This window comes from Mirounga leonina, unplaced genomic scaffold (assembly GCF_011800145.1).
Source record: "Mirounga leonina isolate KUSES-001 unplaced genomic scaffold, KU_Mleo_1.0 Mir_91, whole genome shotgun sequence".
Taxonomy (NCBI): Eukaryota; Metazoa; Chordata; class Mammalia; order Carnivora; family Phocidae; genus Mirounga; species Mirounga leonina.
This window is the reverse complement of record NW_023270839.1, coordinates 17,987,943-18,009,979: the sequence shown is the minus strand read 5'-3', so window position 1 is coordinate 18,009,979 and position 22,037 is coordinate 17,987,943. Positions and strand designations below refer to the sequence as shown.

Sequence of the window (22,037 nt, the reverse complement as noted above, 5' to 3'; positions counted from 1 at the left end):
TTAAAACCCTTGGAATTTCCTAAGTGATAAGAGTGATAAAGGTGTCTTTTGTTATTCATAACAAGCCCATATCAACCACACCTGAATTTAGTTATTGTGAGGGTTTTTTGGGAAGTCCCTAAGGATGGGGGAGGTGGGGGGTGGCTGGTTGCCAGGGAAACCAACCATGTGATTAGAGTTGAGAATTGAACCTCTCAGCTCCAACTTCCAACTTCTGGGTAGGGGAGAAGGGCTAGAGATTGAGTTCAATCCCCAGTGGCCAGTGATTTAATCAATCGCACCTATGTAATGAAACCTCCATAAAAACCCAAAAGGACAGGAGTTCGAGAAGCTTCTGGGTTGTTAAATACAGGGAGGTGCTAGGAGGGTGGTAAACCCAAAGAGGACAGGAAAGCTCCAGGTCCCTTCCCACATACCTTGCCCCATGCATCTCTTCCATCTGGGTGTTCCTGAGTTACATCCTTTTAATAACCAATAATCTAGTAATCTGAGTTCTGTGATCCACTCTAGCAAATTAATCAAACCTAAGGAGTGGGTTGTGGGAAGCTTGGCTCTGCAACCGCTTAGAAGTACAAGTAACCTAGACTTGTGACTGGCATCTGAGGTGGGAGGCAGTCTTGTGGGACTGAGCCCTCAGTCTGTAGGATCTGACGCCATCCCCAGGCAGTGTCAGCACTGAGTTAAACTGCAGTTCGCCCAGGTGGTGTTGCAGAATTGCTGGATCTGTGGAAAACCCACGTGTCTCGAGTCAGAAGTGAAGTAGTGAGGGCGCCTGGGGCTCCCTGCTCATCAGGGAGCCTGTTTCTCCCTCTGCCTGCCGCTCCCCCTGCTTGTGCTCTCTCTGTCAAATAAATAAATAAAATCTTTAAAAAAAACAAAAAAGGCAGATGGGTGATAGTCTGCCCCAAGCCCATTATTAATAGAATAGTTGCTTGAGCAAAGAGAAGAGATTTTTTGTGTATGCTTGGAGGGGAGAGATGCTAAAATAAATAAATGAATAAAATAATCCACAATCTATGAGGGGCTATACCTCCCACAGACTTCTGAGAGATAAGTGTATCCTTAGGTCCTTGGCCCACATACGAGGACATAGGTCCTGCCAACGCTCTGGCAAAAGGATGGGAAGAAGGAGTAGCTGAATCTCTCAATACAGTCTGCCTCAGATGAGGGAGAGAAGACAGTACTCTGCTGGTTAAGCCAGCTAGATCCTGGGCCAAGGGCGGAAGGCTACTTGGTCCCCTATCTACAAAAGCAGGGACTATAAGGATTCCCCCATGTCCTGACAGAAGGGTGCATGGGATGGTGGGAAAACTTGGCTCCATTTCTCATTTCTAGCTTCTAAGGAGGGAGGGAGGAAGACACAGCTGACAGAGTATGGGGCGGGGAGGGGGAGGGGAGGAGGTAGTGTTCTAGTTATTCAGCTCTTGGGCCTGGTCCACCTGGCAGGGGGAGGCCAGGGCTCCAACAGAGGGCTAGGGCCTCTTTCCCAATTCCAAGGAAAGAGGAAGGTGTCCTTTGGGGTGGCAACCAGTGGCTGGATGCAGGGTTGAGAACTGCAATGAGGAGCATTTCCGTGGAGTGGCAGGGATGCTGAGGGGAGGGCCATGGAGTCAGAGTTGAATGTCAGACCCCAAAGAAATGCTGCAGTGTGGTAAGACCTGGCTTAAGAGAACTCTAGAAAAACAGCCCATGTAGAAAAGTATGACTCAGGCCCCCAGAGAGCCAAGGAGGTAAAGCCCCTTAAATGAGAGCACCTGGGACACCATCCCCCATGAGCCTACTACAAAGGGGAAGGAGATTCCAGAACCTTTTAGATCTCCTTTACCAGAGAGAAGAGGAAGCACGGAGTGAAGGGAGCCCCTAGCGGAGGGGATACTGAACAGACGGGGCCTAGAAGGACGGGCCTCACCTGATGTCTGCCGATGTGGGAAACGGACAGCAATTCTTGGACAAGCCAAGCGGCACGCGCCTGTCTGCTAACCCCCAGGGCTTGCTTTGCCTCCAAACTGAGCCAAGAAGCGGGAGCACTGGAGACAGACAGGCAGGCCATGCCTGGCAGGGCTCTGGCTCCGGCCTGCAGGGGGTGCCATGACATAGGACTGCCCCAAGCTGACTTGTTGCAAAATCCAGACTCTGGAGATGCTAGTTACCTAGCTTTGGCTGGCTTTTTGGACCCTGCATTGTGGACTCAGAGGGTCTTTGGGCATGAAGGGAACAGGCTGAGTCCACTCTCGGCCAGAGAGTTAGAAGGGTGAAGGGCCCCAGAGGCCGGGGGAAAATGTGGCAAAAACCACTTGTGACAGATCTCCAAGGGAAAGGGACTCTTGAGGACTTGGGGTCCTGCCATCCCTTCCCAGAGCCAGGGTCCCCTTTCACTACTTCCCACATCGGAGGTTGACCTAAACTAGTGGTGTTCCTTAAAGACAGGGCACATGGGACACCTGGGTGGCTCAGTTGGTTAAGCGTCTGCCTTCGGCTCAGGTCATGATCCCAGGGTCCTGGAATCGAGTCCCACATCAGGCTCCTTGCTCAGCGAGGAGCCTGCTTCTCTCCCTGCCTGCCACTCCCCCTGCTTGTGCATACTCTCTCTCTCTCTATGACAAATAAATAAATAAAATCTTAAAAAAAGAGGGGCACAACAGGAAGCAATGATGGAGACAACCTAGGATCCCAGCTGCCTCGTTGGTCCTAGGGCTACTGCTGGGACTATCCAGCCAGCATCCAAGCTCCTGTCTAGCCCACCCCCATCCTGTGGGTTGGGAGAGTGGAAGCTCCAGAAAGTGGTTTGTTGGCAGAAGCTTGAGAAGGATTAACCAGCCAGTTGCTCACAAGTATTTTCATACACCAACTCATTTCAACCTCACAATAATGTGCAAGAGGTATCAGCATCCTCTGAGAGGCTAAAGATAGGTAACTGGATGGTTAGCTTCCTCCGGCGGAGACCATGCTTCATCGCCAACGCCTGGCACGTAAAAGGTGCTCAATCAGTGCGGAAGGAAAGAAGAGATGGATGGACATGTCCTAGGGACAGAAGACAGTACTCTGCTGGTTAAGCCAGCTAGATCCTGGGCCAAGGGCGGAAGGCTACTTGGTCCCCTATCTACAGGTCCCCTAGGTCACCTGACAATGAGAAGTACTGCTGCAAAGGGGCTTCATTCAGCCTCCCAACTCAGACCCGGTGCTCTTTCCAGCCGGTCCCCACTCCCATGCATTCAGGGTGCCTGGGGGACGGGGGTGGCTGGAGGACTGCGAGGTGGGGAGGGAGCGGGCTGTACGCGAAAGGGCCCCCGCTTCTCTGGATACCCTGAGGCGTCTTGAGGGGTATCCAGAGCGCTCTGCAGTTTACTCCCTCGGGGTCGGGGCCCGTAGGGAGCTCCGCGCGACAAAGACGAAAACTGAACTCGAGGCCGCCGCTCCCTGCCCCGCTCGTCCCCCGGGGCCCCGGGACGGAGAAGGGCTGAGCCCCGAGGCATCTCCGCACCACCCCCCGGCACCCCCCTGCGGGAGACGGCGGCCCCCGACCGCGCGCAGCCCCGACGGCCGCGCAGCGCCCTCTGGCGCCGGGCAGCGGGGCCCGGGCCGGCCCGCCTGCCGGCCCGCCCGCGATGCCGGCTTCCCGCGGCCGCGGCCCTGGCCCCGCGCGGGCTCCCAGGCCCGGGGCGGGATTCGGGGAGGCAGGAGGCGGAGCCCGGCGGGCGTGGGCGTCTCCGAGAAACTCGCGGCCTTCGGCGGCTTCCCGGCCCGGGAAGTGAGCCGGGGTCGGGAGGCCGCAAACAGGAAGTCGGGCTGTAACAAAGAGCACGGGGGGCGGGCGGGGGGAGGCCGCGGGACCTCCGGGGCGCCCGGCGGCAGGTGGAGGGCCGACCCGACCAGCGCGCCGCACCTGCCTGCCTTTTCCGCCGCGCCCGGGGCTCCGGGTCCGCCGGGATCCGGCCGGGCCACGGGGCCGAACCGTGCACCTTGGGCGCGAGGGAGGGCGCGGCCACGCGGGGACGGCGCATCCTCTCCCCGGGAAGGGATAGTCACAGTTCCCTGAGTGAATCACTTCCATCCCCTTCCCGGAATGCCGCAGGCCACGTGGGACGGAGGGCTGGGTTCGCCGATCCTGCGGGACCCACGAGGAAGGGCTGGGAGAGATGCCGGGAGGGGCGAGCCCTGTGTGTGGGTCCCCGTCAGAGCTGGAGCATCCATCCGTACTGCCTGAGTTCAGTGGCCTTATTTAGTCTGAGCTGGGGGCCGGGGCGGGGGGTGGGGTGCCGGATAGGAGCCACTGTCTTTTTGTTTCTTACCCCCTAACCAGTCTGACCGCGGCGCTGAGGCAGGAGGGGGGGCCCCGGTGGAACAAGCCGGGTAAAGGCATTCCTCCCTTCACAGCCTCTTCCTGACTCACCTCCCCACCCCACAGAGATACCCAGGTGGTTAGCAGCCAGTGGGCCCTGGAAAAGCAGCTGTCCCCAGAGCTGGAGTTCACCATGGGGTCAGATTAGCCTTTAGGCTGGGCACTGCCTCCAGGCTGTTAAGGAGCCACGAAACTGAATTCTCTTATGAAATACTCTTAACAAATTAAGCAGGCATTTGCTAAACCTTGGAGAGCACTTCCCAGTGCTTTGTTTGGCCTTGTTTCTGCCAAGCCCAGGACCTCTCCCGTATACCTGGACACTCTCTCAGGAAAGCCTGGGTACCTTACCGACGAGAAGCGGCTGCACCCTCCGGGAGTGACCTCCAGGCTAGCGTAGGAGAGCTTCCGCGGTGGCCTGTTCACACCCCAGCTGCGTGGCCTAGCTTCTGCCCGTGGAGCCACGGGTTGGGGCTGCCTAACCCAAACCTGGGCTTAGATCCCCTCTGTCCCGGGGAAAGCCTGTGTGGTGGGCTCTCCCAGCTCCCTGTCTAGGGCATCAGAGCCCGTGAGTGGGTTTAGCTAGCCAGCTCCCCTCCAGCGCTCTTCTCTGAGGCGCTGGCGGCCCGTGAAGCCCAGCACAGCCTGGTTGTGTGGACGTGCAGGCCCGCGGGTGTCCTACCTGTCCCCCACATGGGAGCCTCGTCATCAGCCTTGTGTCCCAGCCCAGTTTCCCCAGCCCCCAGGGCCCGGGAGCCGCTTTCCTGTTTCATTTTGGGCAGGAAGAGTGAGGTCGTGTTGTTCTTCCCCCTGCTGCCGGCTCAGGCTGTGGGAACGGTTCCCTGAATGCTTTCCTGTTTGATACCCTGTGTGTGCAGTGAGGGGAGCAGGGGGCAAGAGCAAGGCGTGGAGCATGTGCCTCTGGGTGAGTGTGGATGAGCCTTCGTCTCTCACTCCCATGTCTCTGGCATAAGCCCCCAGGTCAAGGCTGGGCATGCTGTGTGTGTATCAGGGAGAAAGAGGAAAAGGGAGGGCAAGGAGCACTACATATACTTGGGCTCCATGGGGAGCATCTGGTGGCCCTATTTTGCTTTACTGTGGACAGGCTGGGAGCATCTGCTTGGCCTTTGTCGGGGGCTCCATTTTTTCATCATTTGCTCTCCATGGGGTATGCCTGTGGCTGTAGAGAGAGGACTGTGGCCCCCTAGGGACCATCCTGCACCTACAGGAAGGTAGACATGAAGTAGCGACTGAAACTCCCTCATTAGTGCCTCAGCCTGAGAGACCTGGACTCAGGGAAGGCCACCTCCTCGCCCTCGGCCTCTCCCTGCAGTCAATAAGTCCCCGCAGCTCTGGGCAGACCAGGTGCCCAGACTCCGCTCTCTTGGCCAGCTGCAAAGAGGACAGACCTAAGGCAAGCTCCCCCACCCCCAAGACCAGTGCCCTGCTGGGAATGAGAAAAGAGTAGGTAGGTGCCAGTCTATCTAAAACCCTGCAGCGGCAGGAAGAAGGACCCAGATGCCATTCTGGTTCAGAGACCCCATTCTCCAATAAGCGAATCTACTTGAAAAGAAATACAGGCAGGATCATCCCTTCCTCCAAATTCCTGTATCCCCCAGGCTGGCTAGGGAGCCCACAAATTTTTTCAGGCTTGAGGAGAGAAAGGGAGATAGACTCAGGTCAGGGGGCATATCCCCCAAGTGATGGTGGGGGCATAAGGGGAAACAGGGAGCCACAGCAGCCTCAAGCCAGCAGTCAGGGAAGGCTGGTCTGGGCCTGGGCCTAGATGGGCGAGCTGGGGCTCTGCAAGGACTGGAAGGGGACAAGGGTCGGGAGCACAGCCGGCCAAACCCAGGCGCACAGGGTCCCGACGGTCCTGGTGGGGCAGACAGCTGCAGTAGAAGAAGGGGAGTGAGAGGGGATGGAGAGAGCATTCCCACTCTGCCATCACAACAACAGGACCCAAGAAGTAATAAACTCCTGTACACATCTGTTCCATATTATAAATACACATTATATACAAAATAATGTTATAAAATGTAGAAAGGTCAGTGCTTCTGATTCTTAAATTATTGAAATACTAGACTCCAAAATAAACTACAAAAAAAAAAAAACTCATATTATTGATTTCTGAAGATCGGCTTCAAGGGTGGTCTGGGGGCAGTAGTGGGTGTGGGCAAAGCCCAGGCTCGAGGCTGTAGGAATGGTTCGAGGGAGGAAAGGGCCTCGGTGGCAACGGAACCTCAGTTCTCCCTCACTGGAATTTCTAACAATGCTGCCCTGAGCCCCCCAGTTAGGCCTGGCTCCCCTGACTGGCCAATGGGGCAGGCCCTTCACCTGTCTGCCCAGGGGAACGCAGAGGCACCCAAGGCCAGAGGCTGGGGAACAGCCTTGCCCAGAGGGCCAAGGCCAGGGGGAAGCTGGAGGAGTGTTCTGAGCAAGGCCCACATGCAGTAGTTGGAGGCACAGGGCAGAAAGTGCTCCTCCCGCTTCAGGCGCTCACCTCACCTGCAGGGCAACTCCTGCCAAGAGCCGCACCCGATGGTATCCTGGCCCACAGATGGCCCTGCCCATACTGGCCTCCTCTCTCCTCTCTGATTCGGACCCAGCTGTCACCACGGGGCCTGGGCCAAAGGCACTTTTGGAAACACAGATGCCAGTGGAGGCCACAGCAGCTCCAGGCCCCACGGGGCCACTGCTGCTCCCTCCGGAAAACAGGCCAGATCCCCAGAGGGGCCCTGTGAAGGCCACTGCCGGCAGGGCGGGTCCCAGCGGCACCTCTCCTCTCTGCTCCCCTGGCTGGCGCGGCTGCCAATCTGATGCCAGACAGACACGCAGAGGCGTGGAAGGGCACTGCATCACTTGGCAAGTTCACAGTCTGTCCAGGTCATGCCATTCCCTCTTCCTCCTGAGAGCAGCACGTTGCATATTAAAAATGTCCCATCCAGGATGCAATGTAAACAATGCAGAAGGAAGATCCAGCTGCTGGGGCCGAGCTGGGATGTCCTGGGAAGGCTCCTGCCTTATACCTGGAGATGATGGGGAAAGCAGGGAAGTCGGTTACCCTGGAGGACAAGCATTCCCTCCATGGCTGCCCCGGGCCTCCCCGGGAGAAGCCCATGAGGCAAGTGGGGCAGCCCTCCCCAGACTTCGGCCCTGGGACACACGCACAGGCCTGGGAGCCTGTGTTCATGTGGTGGGCCAGTGGAGGAAGCAGTGCGAAGGGGCAGGAGGGGCACAGGGCAAGCACTCTCACCCCCAGCATCCCTGTGGCAGTGCCGGGGAGCTGGCCAGGTGCCAGGGCCACCCAGCCCAGCGCGAACACAGCGGAGAGAGCTAGGCCCCGCTCACCCCCACGGCTCCTGTTTCACACCCTCTGCGGCAGCAGGGCCGGCAGGGACCCAAGAGCCACTGCACCTGGCCAGCCAAGGAGGGGCTCTGACCCACCCTTCAGGAGAGGCCCCTGGGGTGGAAATTCACCAGGCTACTTTCCCATTCCCGAATGGCAGGAGGGGACATGCTGGAAGGGAAGGCGAGCCCGGCACTCACCTCTGTGGCAATGACACATTCGTTCCTCTCTTCTGATATCAAACACACAGACTGGTACATGGAGTCCCTGGGGGAGCATATCGCTGATATCCGACACTCTGGCTTTTCACTGAGGGAACACAAGACAGGCCGGTGAGGGAGGGACAGGGAGAAGGCTGGGGGGCAGGTGGGGTGCTAACCCGGACCCCGGAGAGCCAAAGGGCACTGGCTCTGAGAGAAGACACAGGCACCAGGGATGCCCAAGGCTAGCCTGGGGGGGCCAGTTAGGAACAGGCCCCCAAGAGAGCCACAGGACCCCCAAACTTACCAGGGTCTCAGGCCTGGAAAAAGCTAGCATTGCTACTCCAGACAAGCCATCCCATGGAAAGATGGAAGTCGTAAGAGACACAGTGTGGTCCCTTGACCTTCGTGAGTGAATGAATGAATGAATGAGGAGGGACAAAGGACCCCGGGCAGAAATCTTGTCAGAGGAGTCTCCTGTCAGCAGCGAAACCCCCTGTTTGCTTAAAAACAGTCGAGGGCCTGGTGCCAGCCTTCCACCCGTCCTGGGGGAGCCCAGGGAGCTCCATGCAGGGCTCTGTGGCCAGGCCCTGGGCCTCCAGGCGGGGCTCACCTGTGTAACCGCAGCGGCGCCTTCTCCCCTAGGCTCTTATCACTGTGGGGGTACTTCCCCAGCAGGGTCCCTCGCCCCAGAGGCCCTGGGGCCAGATTATAGTCCAGTGTGTGGTTCTGCTGTTTGCCACAGTTGGACTTGTCCAGGCCACAGTCCACTTCCAGCTCCTTCTTCTGGTTGGTGTTCTTGAGCTGGGCGGCAGGGATCAGGTTGTCCTTCTGGAAGTCCGACAAGTTGTTCATGGCCTCCCTGCTACCATCGTCGGGCCGCCGAAGACGCAGCTGCCGCACAGCCACTGCCACCATGCCCAGCAAGACCAGCACCACCACCAGGCCCACACCCAGAGAGACAGCCACCCAGGGGAAGCTGGGCGGCACGCTCACGGGGAACTCGCAGCGGCTGCCCACAAAGCCATAGGGACAGTTGCAGACGAAGCTGTCCTCGGAGAGGCCAGGGTAGCAGGTGGCCCCGTTGAAGCAGGGTCCCGAGGAGCAGGCGTCGGCTGGCATCCGCACCTCGCAGCGCCGGCCCGAGAAGCCATCAGGGCAGGTGCACACGAGCCCGTTCTCCAGCTCGTGGCAAGTGCCGCCGTGGGCACAGGGGTTGCGGGCACAGTCGCTGACGTGGAGTTCACAGTGGGGGCCTGTGAATCCAGGACGGCAGCGGCACACGCGGTTAGGACCACGGTTCAGGCACTGGCCCCCTGTGGGTACACATGGGTCACGAGTCAGCAACCGCCTGGGACCCCCCCTGGGGCAGAGGGTGAGCGCCCCACCCCAGACCCCAGCACGAAGAGCACTGTACCATGAGTCTGGAGACCTGGGCTGGAGGGTGCCTCTGGCCCCCTATGCCTTAGGGAGCTCACGTATAAAATGACTAGCATCTTACAGAGCTCCGCAGTGGAATCGGACAGGTATGCTTGGGGTCGAATCGCAGCTGTGTCTCTCAAGCTGGAGGTGATCTAGCACCTGTTGCTTTGCCTTATTCGAAGCCTCAGTTTCCTCCCTTGTTAAATTAGAGTATATCTATCTACGGAGCTATCCCCTCCATAGAGAGCTCTGAGGGTCAGGTCAGATGACGCATGAAGGCAGGAGCCCACGCCTGGTATATAGTAAATGCTCAAATAAATAGAATTATCAGCTAACAAAGTTAACGGAGTGATTAGCCAGAGAACACACTCCATCTCAGCCCTTCCCACCCCTCTCCAGCTCCTGAGGCTTTTTTCCTGCATGCTGCTGTCTGCCTGCCTCACAGAGGGTCATCAGGAGGCCAAGCAGACCAAGATAACCAACATGCTTTGCATCCCAAAAGATGCTGAACATTTTAGATGCCTGGTGCCATGGGGCAAGGTGAGGCCTTCCGAAGTAGGGCCCTAAGTGTGGTAGCCTCCCTCTGGGAGGGACACAAGGCCTCATAGGTCCTCTCCCTAGCCCAGGACTTCCTGGGGAAGGTCAGAGGCCATCCCCACCAGGAGGGGGCTCCGACACGGAAATAGAAGGTGAAGCAGGGTGCGTACCACTCCTCCAAGGCCAGCACCCACTGCCAACCGGCTCCTCTTCCAAAGCCACCCGCTGATGATGCCAGCTCTTCACCGTCCAGAGCAGGGTGGGACCATCTCAGCCTGCCCAGAGGGACTGACCTGGCCTCTCTCCTCTCCTGACTCCCTCACCAGAAGGCTCTCTGAGTCCTAAGCCTGGCCCCCGGGGTTAGCGAGGCAACAAGACTCACCATTGGCACACGGGTTGCTAGTACACCTGTCCACTTTCTTCTCACAGTTGGAGCCCATGAAGTTGGGGGGGCATTCACAGGCATAGCTGGCCCCCTGGCTGCGCTCCCGGCAGGAACCCCCATTGAAGCAGGGGGAGTCGGCGCAGCTCAAAGTACTGTGTTCACAGTGCAGGCCGTAGTAGCCCGGGGGACACAGGCAGCGGTAGCCATCCTCCTGGTCCTGGAGAGAGGCCGGAAAGAGGCACAAGTCAGACCCTGGGGGGCAAGGATGAATGGCTTAGGGCCAGACCCCCCTGCCCGCAGGGCCATGGCCGCGCAGCTCCGCGGGTGGGGCGGCCTGGGCACTCCCTGGCCAGCCCTGGGCCGGCCCGAGGCTCACCTTGCAGCTGCCCCCGTTGCGACAGGGGTTGCTGTCACACTCGCTGAGCTCCAGCTCGCAGTCCACGCCGGTGTAGCCCGGGCGGCAGGTGCAGGTATAGCTCCGCTGCCCGCTGTTGGAGCACGTCGCCCCGTTCTTGCATGGGGAGTGGTGGGTGCAGTAATTGAGATCTGCAGAGACAGGGAGCAGCCAGCTGAGCGGGGCTGTCGGATGATCCCCAGCGCCGGGCTCCTTATGGTGCAAGTGCAGTGTCCATGTGTGGCCCAGAGGCTCCAGCCCAAACTCATCCCCGCCCAACTACCCTTCTTCCTTGACCCACATCTGGCCTGTGCAACGAACCAAAGTTTAAAAAAAATACAGCTGGACAACTGCCTACTAGGTAAGCTCACAGCCACTGGCCACCAGGGTAGAAGGAAGGGAAGGAAGAAAAGCCGATGGCAAGGCCCCATGTGGAGGAGGAAGTCAGAAAAGGCTTCGTGGAGGAGGGGCAGCTGAGATAAGCCTGGAAGGAGGGATAAAATGTTAACAGGTGGAAATGGTAGCGAGGAGGCAAGAGCCACCGTAAGTAGCGACCAGGCACTTTTTAAAGGGAAATGTGTTACGAGGGTATTTTGAAATATAAGTATTTGTTTTCTTATTTGGGAAGGACAGGGAGGGAGCAAATAGAGAGACTGGAAGGGCTGTGTTTGCCTATGATGAGTATATGACTGTGTCACCTGGGAGCAAATGTGGGCCGAGGAAAGAGAGTGGGCAGGAACAGGTGTGTAAGTGTGTTTGAGGTAGAGGAGAGGAGGGAGAAAGCAACACACACACAGAGAATACAGGGGCTGAATTCCAAGCCCCTTGTTGCCAGCAAGTCAGGGCTCAGGCAAGCTCTTTCCAGCCTGGCAAGCCCCCTGCCCACCCTCCCGAGGCTTGTGCTGGCGTCTCCATAGCGGCAACCACCCTCCTGGACCCTGCAGATGGGAGGCACACGCTGCAGCTGGCTGCGGGATGAGGAGCAAAGGCCTCCCTCCCCCATGGGGGGGCTGGTCAACCCCGACAGAGCCAGAGGGACCAGCGGCCCTCCCAAACCCAGAGAGAGACTTGGGCTCAGGCAGCTGCCTGGCAAGCACCACTGCGGAGGAAGAAGGGGGCCGTTTCTGCCCCACACCAAGAAGTCGGTTAGATGTCACTCCGCCCAGGGGCACAACTTGCCCACAGACTCAGGGCAGCTGGTGGGCACACCCACAAGGCAGCTGTTTAGGGGAGAGCTGCTCAAACAGCCCTGGCAGGTAAGCAAACACTTAGGGGGTTAATAGGTAACTACAAGGTAGAAAGAGGAACTGAGCCCAGCATCCCTGCTCCCGGGCCTTGCTGGAATTTGAGTGCGACCTCCAGGCTGCCAACCTGTCGTGCTCCTGGCTTCTCCAGCCACCCTGCGTCCCCAGCACCTGAGCAAGAATGACCCACCATCTCCTTTGAGGCCAGTTGTTAGGATCCTTAAAAGCCCCAAGCTCCTTGAAGGATAATGGGAAAGCCAACGGGGCAGTCACCAAGTCAGAAGGGCGACAGCTCTGGTCCCCACGCCTGGCCCATCTCTCCCACCCCCTCTGCGTCCTCTCTCTGCCCCAACTCACCTTGGTCACAGAAGAGGCCACCCCAGCCCTCGTCGCAGGTGCATTGCCAGGGGATGCTGCAGGTGCCGTGGCGACAGCCATTGTGGGGGATGCATTCGTTGCAGAGGCGGCCCTGCCAGCCTGGGCGGCAGCTGTTGAACAAAAGGGAGGCTGAGGGTGAGGTGAGGGCTTGGCCGGGGAGGGGACGGCTCCCTCCTCGCCCACTTCTTGTCCCCTACTCACATGCACTCCGCTGGCTTGCTGCAGTAGCCGTTCTGTTCATGACAGCCAGAAAGACAGATAGCTGAGGAAAGAAAACAGAGCTGGGTGAGGTTGGAATGCCAAGGAGCCTGCAGCCCCGCACTCCCTCTCCTGGCCCTGGGGGTGCCCCCAGCTCTACTGGGCTCACTTCCCACTCCTGGCCTCCCAGAGGAGCCACGCACGGGCATTATAAAGGGCAACGGTGGCGCAGGGAAGGAGAATCCCGGCTGGATGGAATGCGGTAACAGGGTCCTTGTGGGCTCTGGCAAGATGGGGAGGAGCACTAAGAAGAGACAGATCAGAGTCCACGCCTGTCCTGAGCATCCCCACCTGTTCCTGAGGCCCGGCTAGTGGGCAGCCCAGACCTGTTCTGTGAGGGAGGTAGGCTGTGGCTGAAAAGAGGCCACTGTGTTGGCTCTGGGGACCCCTGCCAGGGAGGCAGGAGCTTGGCTGCTTACGCTCTTCGCAGTACTCCCCAGTCCAGCCGGGGAGGCAGGACAGGCTGCCATCTGGCTGGCACACGTAGTGGCCGAAGTGGTCATTGCGCTTCTTGCACAGGCGCGAGCAGCTGTCCCCATAGTAGTTGTCACTGCAGATGACCCGGTAAGAGTAGCGCAGCCTCGTGGGGGGGCTGGTCTGCTCATCCAGTAACCAGTTCTTGCCCACAGCTAGGGAGCCCTGGATGGCGATCTTGCTGATGAGGGCGTCTGGTGGCAAGGCCTCTGAAGGGGCAGAGGGCCAGGTCAAGGAAGGGCAGCCAGTCCCGAGAGTGCCAGCAACTGCTGGATCAAACCAGCTGTCCAGATGACCCCCACCTGCTAGCAAGCACAAGCCAGAGGAACCCAAGTGTCCCACTGGTTAGCTGCCACGTGTGTGTGTGTGTGTGTGTATGTGTGCAGAAGGCCTGATATCGTTCAAAAAGGGGACAACAGAAGGATGTTAAAATATCCCAGTGTTCTGGAGGCAGGTAGACCAGGAAAGGGAAAAGAGGTCAAAATGGGGAAGAAAAAAAAGAAAGAGTGAAAGAAAGAGAGAGAGAAGGAGGGAGGGAGAGAGACAGAAGAGAAGAGGAAAGGGAAGAAAAGAAAGAAGGAAAGAAAAAAGAAAAGAAAGGAAAAGAAAGAAAAAAGCAAAGCCAGGCCGGGGAGGACCCTGGGAGCAAGGGGTCCTCTGGTGCCCATTCACGGGTTCTGCCCTCAGAGATGGGTAATGCTTTTCTTTTTCCTTTTCAAAGTGAGAATTGTTGTGCTGCTGAAATATCCTTTTCCTCTGTGTCAGAACAACATCCCAAAGCCATTATTCCCTTTCCAAAGGAGCGGAATTCGCGAAAGGTGTAAAATACAGGAAGGGGCCCGTCAGCGGCGCTGGCAGCTTCGGCCTTTCTCACCGCCGTGCTCCCCGCGTTCCCACGCCAAAAATAACCCGCAGGAAACGCAATTGTGCTCAGAGTCCAGGCAGCGAGCGGAATCCGAGCGTCCAGCGCGGGGCGCAGCTCCAGGCCGAGCTCAGCGTCCTGCCCCCCCCACCCCCCACCCCGCACTTCCCCCGCCTATTACAGGTTAACTCTTTCGGCGCTGCGCCGTGTCGCCCCCCTGTGGCGGCGGAGCGAGCTACTCACCTGGCCGCAGGTCGTCTCCTGGCGCGTGCCAAGCTTCGATGATGAGTGAGAAGGTACCCTGGAGGCCAAAGGAGGGGGCGGGGGAAGACAGAGAGAGAGCGAGATGAGCAGGGGCGGGGGAGGTGGGGGTGCCTTGCGGCCGCGGGTTTAATTAATCTAATTGCAGGATACAGTTACAGCTCCCGGGTCAACATAACGGGTCTGCGCGCACCATCGCGCGAGCAGGGAAGGTGAGAGAAGAACCCCGAGTAGGAGGGTTAAGAGATGGGGGCATGTTAGCGAGTCATTCGAAGGTGGGAAACGAGCCTGGGCAGTAAGTGATGAAACTCATATCCCAAGAATTGGGAGGAGAGAGGGCACAGAACTGGGAAGAGGGAGACTGGTGAGAGCCTTCCTGAGGATGAGGTCCCAGGAGAGAGTCGGAAGAAAGTATCGAAAGAGAGCGCCCTTGGTTTTGTTTGTTTCGTTGGTTGGTTTGGTTGGAAGCGAGGAAATCTGGGGGAGGGCTTTGGTCCCAGGGAGCCCCCTTCTCGCCTTTCCTGACCTCCCAGTGCACCCAGGCTGTGCTCACCGGCCAGGTGAAATTGAAAGGCAGTTGAAGAGGGTTGCGTCCCCCGCCGCTACTATCGTCCCCGACGGCGAAGGAGTTGGTGCCCAACACAGGCGTAGAGACGCTGCCGAAGGTGCAGGGCCCGGGCGACACGACCGCCTGGAAGTGCTTAAGGCAGACGCGGAAGAAGGTCCTGCAGCCGGGTTCGCACGGCCGCCCGCTGGCCAGTACGCCTCGCTCGTTGGCAAACTCCTGCAGCTGCAGCTGGAAGACTCCGGAGCAGGCTGCGCGCTATTGCACAGGAACCGAGGGAAGGAAGGAGGGGAGCGGTCAGTTCGGCAGACGCCCGGGGCTCAGGCTCCGGGCGCGGCGGGAGGGGGTGAAGGGGGCGCGGGACGTTACCTGCTGCCAAAGTGCCACCAGCAGCAGTAGCGCCCAGCCAGAGGCGCTACGGGACGCGGCTGCCATCCCCTGGAGCGTCGCTCTCTCCCCGCGCCCGCCCTGGAGCTGGCTTCGTTCGGGACGCCGCTTTCCCGCGCGTCTGTCCGCCGGAGGGGTCCCTGGAAAGCCAGGCTCTTCTGGGGCTTTCCTCCCGCTTCGCCTTCTCGCTAGCTCTGCTCCAACTGCGGCGGTAGGTAATCCAGGTGAGGGCGGCTGGGCGGCGGCGGGGCTGAGGACGTGTCCTCGGGCTAATCCTGGGGCTGCAAGCCGGCTAGTGCCCGGTACACTGCACTGAGGCGGCTTGAGCTGCGGCTCTTGGCCTCGTGTTCCCAGCTTGCGCTCTGCGCCGCTACTGAAACCTGCGCGCTCGGGAGCCCTCCTTATATATATTGGCTCCTCTCTTCGCCGCCTGTCACTCAGAACCCATGGTCACTCTCCCCTCCCCTCCGGGCCTCTAGCGCTACAGCCCCAGCAGGGCCTGGAGGGGGCCTCCGCCCCCGCCATCCCCCGTCCCCGCCAGCCAGTCACGCACAGGTCCCCGCCCCTCCGTGCCGCTCTCAGCCCCTGGGTCCCCTAACTCTGCGCTTGCCAAGGTGACCAGTTCTCCGCGGCCGAGGGGTTAAGGTCCGAGACCCTGGCTGTGAGGGGAGGGGGAGGGCCTGGGGGAATGGGGCGGGAGGTGAGCGAGTGGTTCCCGGATGGTCGTGGAGGCGGAGACACTGGGGAGTCCCCGTGGGCGGTCCGTCCGCAGCCGGAGCTAGTTACCTTCAGCTTCGAGCAGGTAAAAAGAACTTAAGCTCGGAAAGCGAAAGCAGGGTCGAAGGACTCGAATCTCCTTCTTTCCCGGGCCTTGGACGCTGTCGCCGCCTCAGTCCCCAACCTGTGAGCGCCCACCCACCTCGCGTCCCCGGCGCAACAGAGAAGCCAGCGGAAGCTTTAACCTCTCTGTGGCCACACGGGGCAAGGCGAGGGCCTTGAGTCTAAGACTCGGGGGCTCTCGGGGGCTTTCTCCCCCCTCCTGGTGGGCGTCTCCCTCCCTAGTTGCGGGGGGCGTGTCCAGCGCGTGCCTTCTCCCTTCTGCCTCCAGCCTGGGCTCTACTGGTGCCAGCCCCTAGACGCGTGGTCCCGGAGACAGGGGAAGGGGGCGTGGTGCCCGAGGTAAGAGAAGGGGGGCGCGTCCTCAGCTGTATGGTAATGAGGTCTGGCCCCTCCCCCAGCGCCTCCCCTCACCTGGGTTCAGCTTCAGCTCCACTGCCCACCGTCTGCCCCCACCCCAGCAGCCCCAAGCCCCCACCCGCGTCCTGTCGCTCCGTTGGGGCAGGGAGGAACTCTCCTGGCTCCAGCGTTGGCTCAAGCCACTGGAGAGTCCTGGTGAGGGGCTGAGGTCGGGTAGACCCGGCTCGTCTCCTCATAGGGGCGAGATGGAGGGTGGAACTGAAAGCGCGCGGACTAGTTCGGGTTTCAGAAGGCTTCGCCCGTCTCGCCTTCGCGGCTCCCCCGGGTGGCCCCACTTCTCCAAGCGGCGGCAGTGCAGCTGCTTTCCCGGAACCCGGCGTGATCCCCGGAGGCCTTAGACCGGGGAGGGCCGGCTTCTCCCAGTCTCGGGGGGTGCCGGGGATCTCTCTGTCTCAGTGACGCGGAGGGCAGCGGGGGCCTGGTGGCTTCAGCTGTCAGCCCGCCCGCACAGCGATGGCTGTCGTCGAGCGATAAGATCGGCGCGGGGCAGGGGGGTGGGGGGTGTCGGGAGCAGGGACGCGGCGCGGGCCCGGGGGAGGCTGAAGCGGGGGGGGGGGGCGCGGCAGTGGAGCACAACAGCTGCCTAGGCCTAGCACGGTCTGATTTTTTTGACTTGGGGGTGGGGGTGGAGGATTGGGGGGAAGGATGAGAAACAAGAGGTTGGGAGCGTGGGTTGGGGGAGGGGCGAGATGAGGCGATGGGCTCCGGGGTCCCCCACGCACGGCCACCCCTCCCAGCCACCATCTGGCGCGAGCGGGTTGGCGTGGGGAACCGAGGTGGGGCGGGGGCCGGCAGATGGGCCCAGGCTGCGCTCCAGAGTTAATGTAGGTTATGGGCAGGCGGAGTCCCGCGGCCCGAGGGAGGGGGGCCCAGGGCTCGCCTCCCAGCGATCCTGACAAGTGGGTTCCTCACGCTCGCTCCGCCCATACTCTACGAACCTTAGACCTGCCTAGGGTGCCAAAGAGTGTCCCTTGCTCTCCTCTGAGCTGCACCCATCCCTACCTAGTTCTGTCTGCTTCCACCTCCAGATCCTGGCCTAGTTCATAAGAACTCGCTCCTTTACTGGCACTGGCACTTGCCTGCCTCTCAAGGGAGACATCCAACCCTACAGGATGCCTCTTGCTCAATACTGGTAGATCTGGAACACTCTCTACTCCCTCTTACACATCCTGACTAATGTGTCCAAAAGCACTTTGCAAACAGTTAAGGACCAAGCAAAACCATTATTATCCTCAGAGACATAAAATGCAAGGGATCCCAGAGACTTAGAAATCCTTTTTGAGGAGGAAAGGGTTAAATTCTCCTCGCCATCAAAAGGCATTTATGAAGCATCTATTTGCCACGTGGGTGCTGTCCCAGAAGTTCATTATCCTGCTAAGATGCCACAGCCTGAGTACCCACAGGCCCTCCAGTCCGCTGGAGTCCCTCTTTGACCACATTTGCTGAGTAAGGAAGGGTCCCGGTGCTGGCCCAGAACTGAAATGCAAGTGTCCACAGCTGGGACTCCTCCCTTTTTCTCCCACTGGAGACCAGAAGAGCCCAACATGTGTCCTGGGGCTACCGAGAGCAGGAGGCTGTGAGGCCACTGGAGGCCGCAAATCACAGGGGGGTTGGACCCACCTGGACATCTGCTGACCCTGCCCCTATGCAGACACCCGGCGATGACCTCGAGAGGGAGCATGGATGCAAGGTTCAACCGACCTGAACTCCCCTGGACTGACGACTGTGAGCCCTCTAAAGGTCCACGGGTCCTCATCCCCACTCGCACCTACAACGTCAGGAGCCAGAGCAGGGTCCAGGCCTGGCTTCATGCAAGGCCCACAGCCTCCCTTGCAGGGGATTTCTGCTTCTGTTGTCCTCTCCTCCTGGCCCCTGCACACAGCCCCCCAGCAGGTAGAACCCGCACCTGGGGCCGTAAAGAGCCAAGGTTGTCTTCCAGCCGCGCCCCTAAGCTGACCCCAGGTTTATTGGCGTACCACCCGGGCCGCGCAGAGCCTCGGGACCCCTCCCCTACTGGGTAGCCTACTCGCCCCTCCCCCCCCACCCAGTCGGCGGCGCAGCTTAGAGGCTTCCAGCATCGTTTCGCCCACCCCCACTCCCGTTCTCGGCGGGGCAAACTGTGCGGCCAGGTAGGATCGCGGCGGAGGTCGGGCCACGGAGCCCGTCGGTCAGGCCAGGGGCGGGGGGAGCTGGCCTGGCTTGGGCGGGGCGCTTAAGCCTTGAGGGGCGCCGCTGCGGTCGCTGCGGAGAAGGGGCCACGTGCAGGGAGCCGCGGCCCCGGAGCTGCACAGAAGGCGGGGAGATTTGCAAACTGTTGCTGCCACATGGCTGCTCCTTTCGATCCATTCACATTGAAATGAGGCCGGCGCGTGCCTCATCTGCCGCAGGGCGCTGCCACGCGTCAGCCCGGCCCGCCGCGTGCCAACTGGGGCAGTGGGGCTGGCAGGGCTTGCCAGCCGTGGGGGCGCAGCCCGGGGCCCTGAGGCCAGGAGGGGGGGAGGGGAAGGGAGCCGAGCTACCCTAGCCGCTCAGGCGCCGCAGTTTCGCGGACCTTGGCCCTGCAATTGGGAGCGAGCCGACGAGCAAGGACCGGGACGGACGGGTTTCGGAGGGGGGCCAGGATCGATGCCGCCGCTCCCCGCAGATGCGCCCGGGCAGCGCTACTCTCCATCTGCCGCTGCTCGCACCTGCCGGTCAATAAATCGATTTTACAATTTAATGCAGCAGCTTCCCGCCCGCCTGGGACAGATGCCGCCGCAGAACCACCTCCGCCCTCACCCCTCCCCTCGAGGGGCGCCAGCGGTTAGGGCAGGGATTCCCGCTCGGCAGGCGGTGCCCCGCGGGGCCTCGTTCACCTCTTTCTCGAGTCCCTACACGGAACTGCCTGCCCAGGGTCTTTCCCGCGGAACAGAGTGGGTTTCGCATAGGACAGGCCTGAAGCTGGTGGAGGAGAAAAGATGATGACTTAGTGGTAGCCTTGAGGACTCATTTGGGGGCTCTGTGGGGGAACAGGATGCGATGGCTGATAATAAGATGAGAGCCCCTGTGAGGAGAAAGGGCTAGGACTTGGGGCATGGGCGCTGAGAGACAATGAATCCTGAAGACGCCCCATGATAGGGATGGGGAGGGTTGAGCTGGAATGGGGCCTCTCCCCAGTGCCTGTTTTGGCTGAGTCTGGTGAGTAAGCATAACATAGACCTAGCTTTTGGCACTCCTCAGCCATGTAGTCTTGGGGCCTCGGGACTTGTAATTTATTTTTATTTTTTATTATTTTCAAAAAATCTTTTTTGGGGGGGAGGGGCAGAGAGAATCTCAAGCAGGCTCCAGCTCAGCTCCCCCCATGCAGGGCTCAGTTTCACCGGCCTTGAGATCATGACCTGAGCCGGACACTTAACCGATCGAGCCGTCCAGGTGCCCCTAAACTTTATTTTTAAGTAATCTCTATGGATGCCTGGGTGGCTCAGTTGTTAGGTGTCTGCCTTTGGCTCAGGTCATGATCCCAGGGTCCTGGGATCGAGCCCCCACATCGGGCTCCTTGCTCAGCAGGAAGCCTGCTTCTCCCTCTCCCACTCCCCTGCTTGTGTTCCTCTCTCGCTGTCTCTCTCTCTGTCAAATAAATAAATAACATCCTAAAAAAAAAAAAAGTAATCTCTATACCCCATGTGGGGCTCGAACTTACAACCCTGAGATCAAGTCACAAGCTCTACTGACTGAGCCAGCCAGGCACCCCTCTTGGGGCTTGTAATTTAAAACCCTGGGGTTTCTCATCTGTGCAGTGGGAGTAATAATAACAGTAACATGGGAGGGTGACCGAGTAACAGACTGTATGTGATTACACATTTGTGGGGCCCAATAAACACTAATTTCCTTTCCCCCTAGGTGACATCCTGATAGCCAGGGCAGACTTGGAGTAGAAGGGAGATCCCTGACATCAAATGAGGTCCAAGAGGAAGGAAAAGAAAAAGGAGAGCTGAAAACAGTCATAAGTGAGGAAAGCCAGGTAGGGCATGGAAGGGAGGTAGGCCCTATGGAAAACCTTGACTGTAAGGGCCTTTTGTGGGATGAGGATGTGATGAGGTTCTTGGCTGAAGAGAGAAGACTGGAGCTTCGAGAATGGGTTTGGAGAAGAGATGAAGGTTGGAAGAACCAACTGCCCGTGGCCTTGGCCTTTCAGAGATGACTTTCCTGCCAGGGTCAAGTGTAGGTCTCAAAATGGCAGCCCTCCTTCTTCCTGGTGGTGTTTCAGAGCAGAGGTGTATAGGAGGAAGGAAAAGTCAATTTCTGAATTGCCCTGGTCATTGAAGCTCCTGGTAGCTCAGGGGACTCAGCCCTCCCCACATCACCAAGTGGGCTGGGTGGTCCACAGACTAGGGTGGACTGTCCACTGGCTGATGGTTCATGACTGGTGACCCCATGTCTCCAGGAATGGATGTCCAAGTGGGTAAGATCATTGAGCATGAGTCAGAGTGCCTGCTCTGGCTCCTTGTGAGACCAGGAGCATCTCCCACCTTCAACCTCCCTGATTTCCATGGAGCCTGAGGACTGAGGCTAGCCCCATACGCTGTCTCCTTTGCCTTCTTGGAAGACCAGCGCAGGTGACACCTGGAGCTGGGGTAACTGGTGTGGACAGGGGCCTCTCCTTCTCAAGGAAAACACTTTGGACTGTAGAGGCAATGGGCTCAAGAGAGGAGAAGCTGAGGGCCCCTGACCTGAGAAGCCCCTTTTAACTGTATCAGAAGGAAGCTCTCCCCAGGCCTCCTGTGTGCTGATCAGAGGAAAGGAGGGGCAGGGTGGAGACCTCCTGGCTGGAGGCAGGGGTCCTCACTGGTGGTGACCAGCAGCTGCCCCAGCTTCATTTGCCAAACCCAGGGGATGCCTGGAAAGCTAGGGCCAGGAGCCATGCAGCGGGTATTTCCAGACACAGAGGAGTCCGGGGTTTATGGTACCTCCACGGCAACTTTCCCAGAGCCCCTGGCTTCCCCTTCCCTAGCTCCTTCCTGTCCGCACCCTAGCGAATGAACAGGGAGGCTGGGGTGGGGGAAGGGAGGGAAGGCTCAGGGAGGCCTCTGCGTGGAGACCCTCTGGCTGGAGGCCGAGCCCCAGCCTGCCCTTGCCTCCTGCCCAGATCCCTCAGGGCGCGGACAACTCTGAGAGATGGGTCACAGGACTAAAGAACAGAGGGTACAGGGCAAAGACATTGCTCAGAGGGATGGGACTGAGAGAGAACCTGCCACCAGCTAGTGCTGAAGGACTGAGGGAGCTGGGGCAGAGCCTGAAAGCAAAGGTTCAGGCACCCCCTGGGCCCTAGATCTTGAGCTGGCTTCCTTAGCTGAGATTTTTCTTCCTCTGTAGAAGCCTCTTCACTCACTCATCCTCTACCCTGGCTGGCTAGCCTCCACTGTCCCTCCCCAGCATACAGGTCGCTTGTCTCTGAAACCTCTCTTCTCTGTAAACTTTGACAGGTGGGAAGCTCTCCCTAGCCCCACCCTCCCACTCAGCCCTCACTGCCCTCTTCTGGCTCTGGCCTTCCATTAGCATCCAGGCTCAGCGTTGTCCCTGGGTTCCCCAGGTTACTGCGTGCACTCCACCTTCCTCCACTGAGCAACAACTCATCTCCTGGAAGGAACTCTGACCTCTCATTTCTCCATACAGCTTCTGATCTCTGATCCCAGCTGCCACCCAGGACTTGAAGCAAGCAAGAGATAGGGGATGGGCAGCCCCAGGAACC

The 22,037-nt window shown here is 59.4% G+C and overlaps 1 protein-coding gene across 1 annotated transcript; it reads right to left on the bottom strand.

Annotated features, from left to right (window-relative positions):
• Positions 1–6,429: 6,429 nt before the first annotated feature.
• Positions 6,430–15,437, bottom strand: DLL4 (delta like canonical Notch ligand 4). The gene is made up of 11 exons (XM_034993946.1): positions 15,035–15,437; positions 14,654–14,923; positions 14,083–14,140; positions 12,923–13,186; positions 12,447–12,507; positions 12,225–12,355; positions 10,606–10,775; positions 10,227–10,446; positions 8,499–9,201; positions 7,886–7,994; positions 6,430–7,365 (listed from the first exon to the last, which is right to left on the bottom strand). Exons 1-11 carry the CDS (start codon positions 15,098–15,100, stop codon positions 7,360–7,362), a joined length of 2,058 nt encoding a protein of 685 aa, XP_034849837.1. The 5' UTR covers positions 15,101–15,437; the 3' UTR covers positions 6,430–7,359.
• Positions 15,438–22,037: the final 6,600 nt, after the last annotated feature.

Coding starts and splice junctions, on each gene's coding strand:
- DLL4 (XM_034993946.1), bottom strand. CDS start 15,100: ATGGCAGCCGCGTCCCGTAGCGCCTCTGGCTGGGCGCTACTGCTGCTG. Junction 14,141..14,653: donor CTTTCAATTTCACCTGGCCG/GTGAGCACAGCC, acceptor TTTGGCCTCCAG/GGTACCTTCTCACTCATCAT. Junction 10,776..12,224: donor TGGCCTCTTCTGTGACCAAG/GTGAGTTGGGGC, acceptor CTGTCTCTGCAG/ATCTCAATTACTGCACCCAC.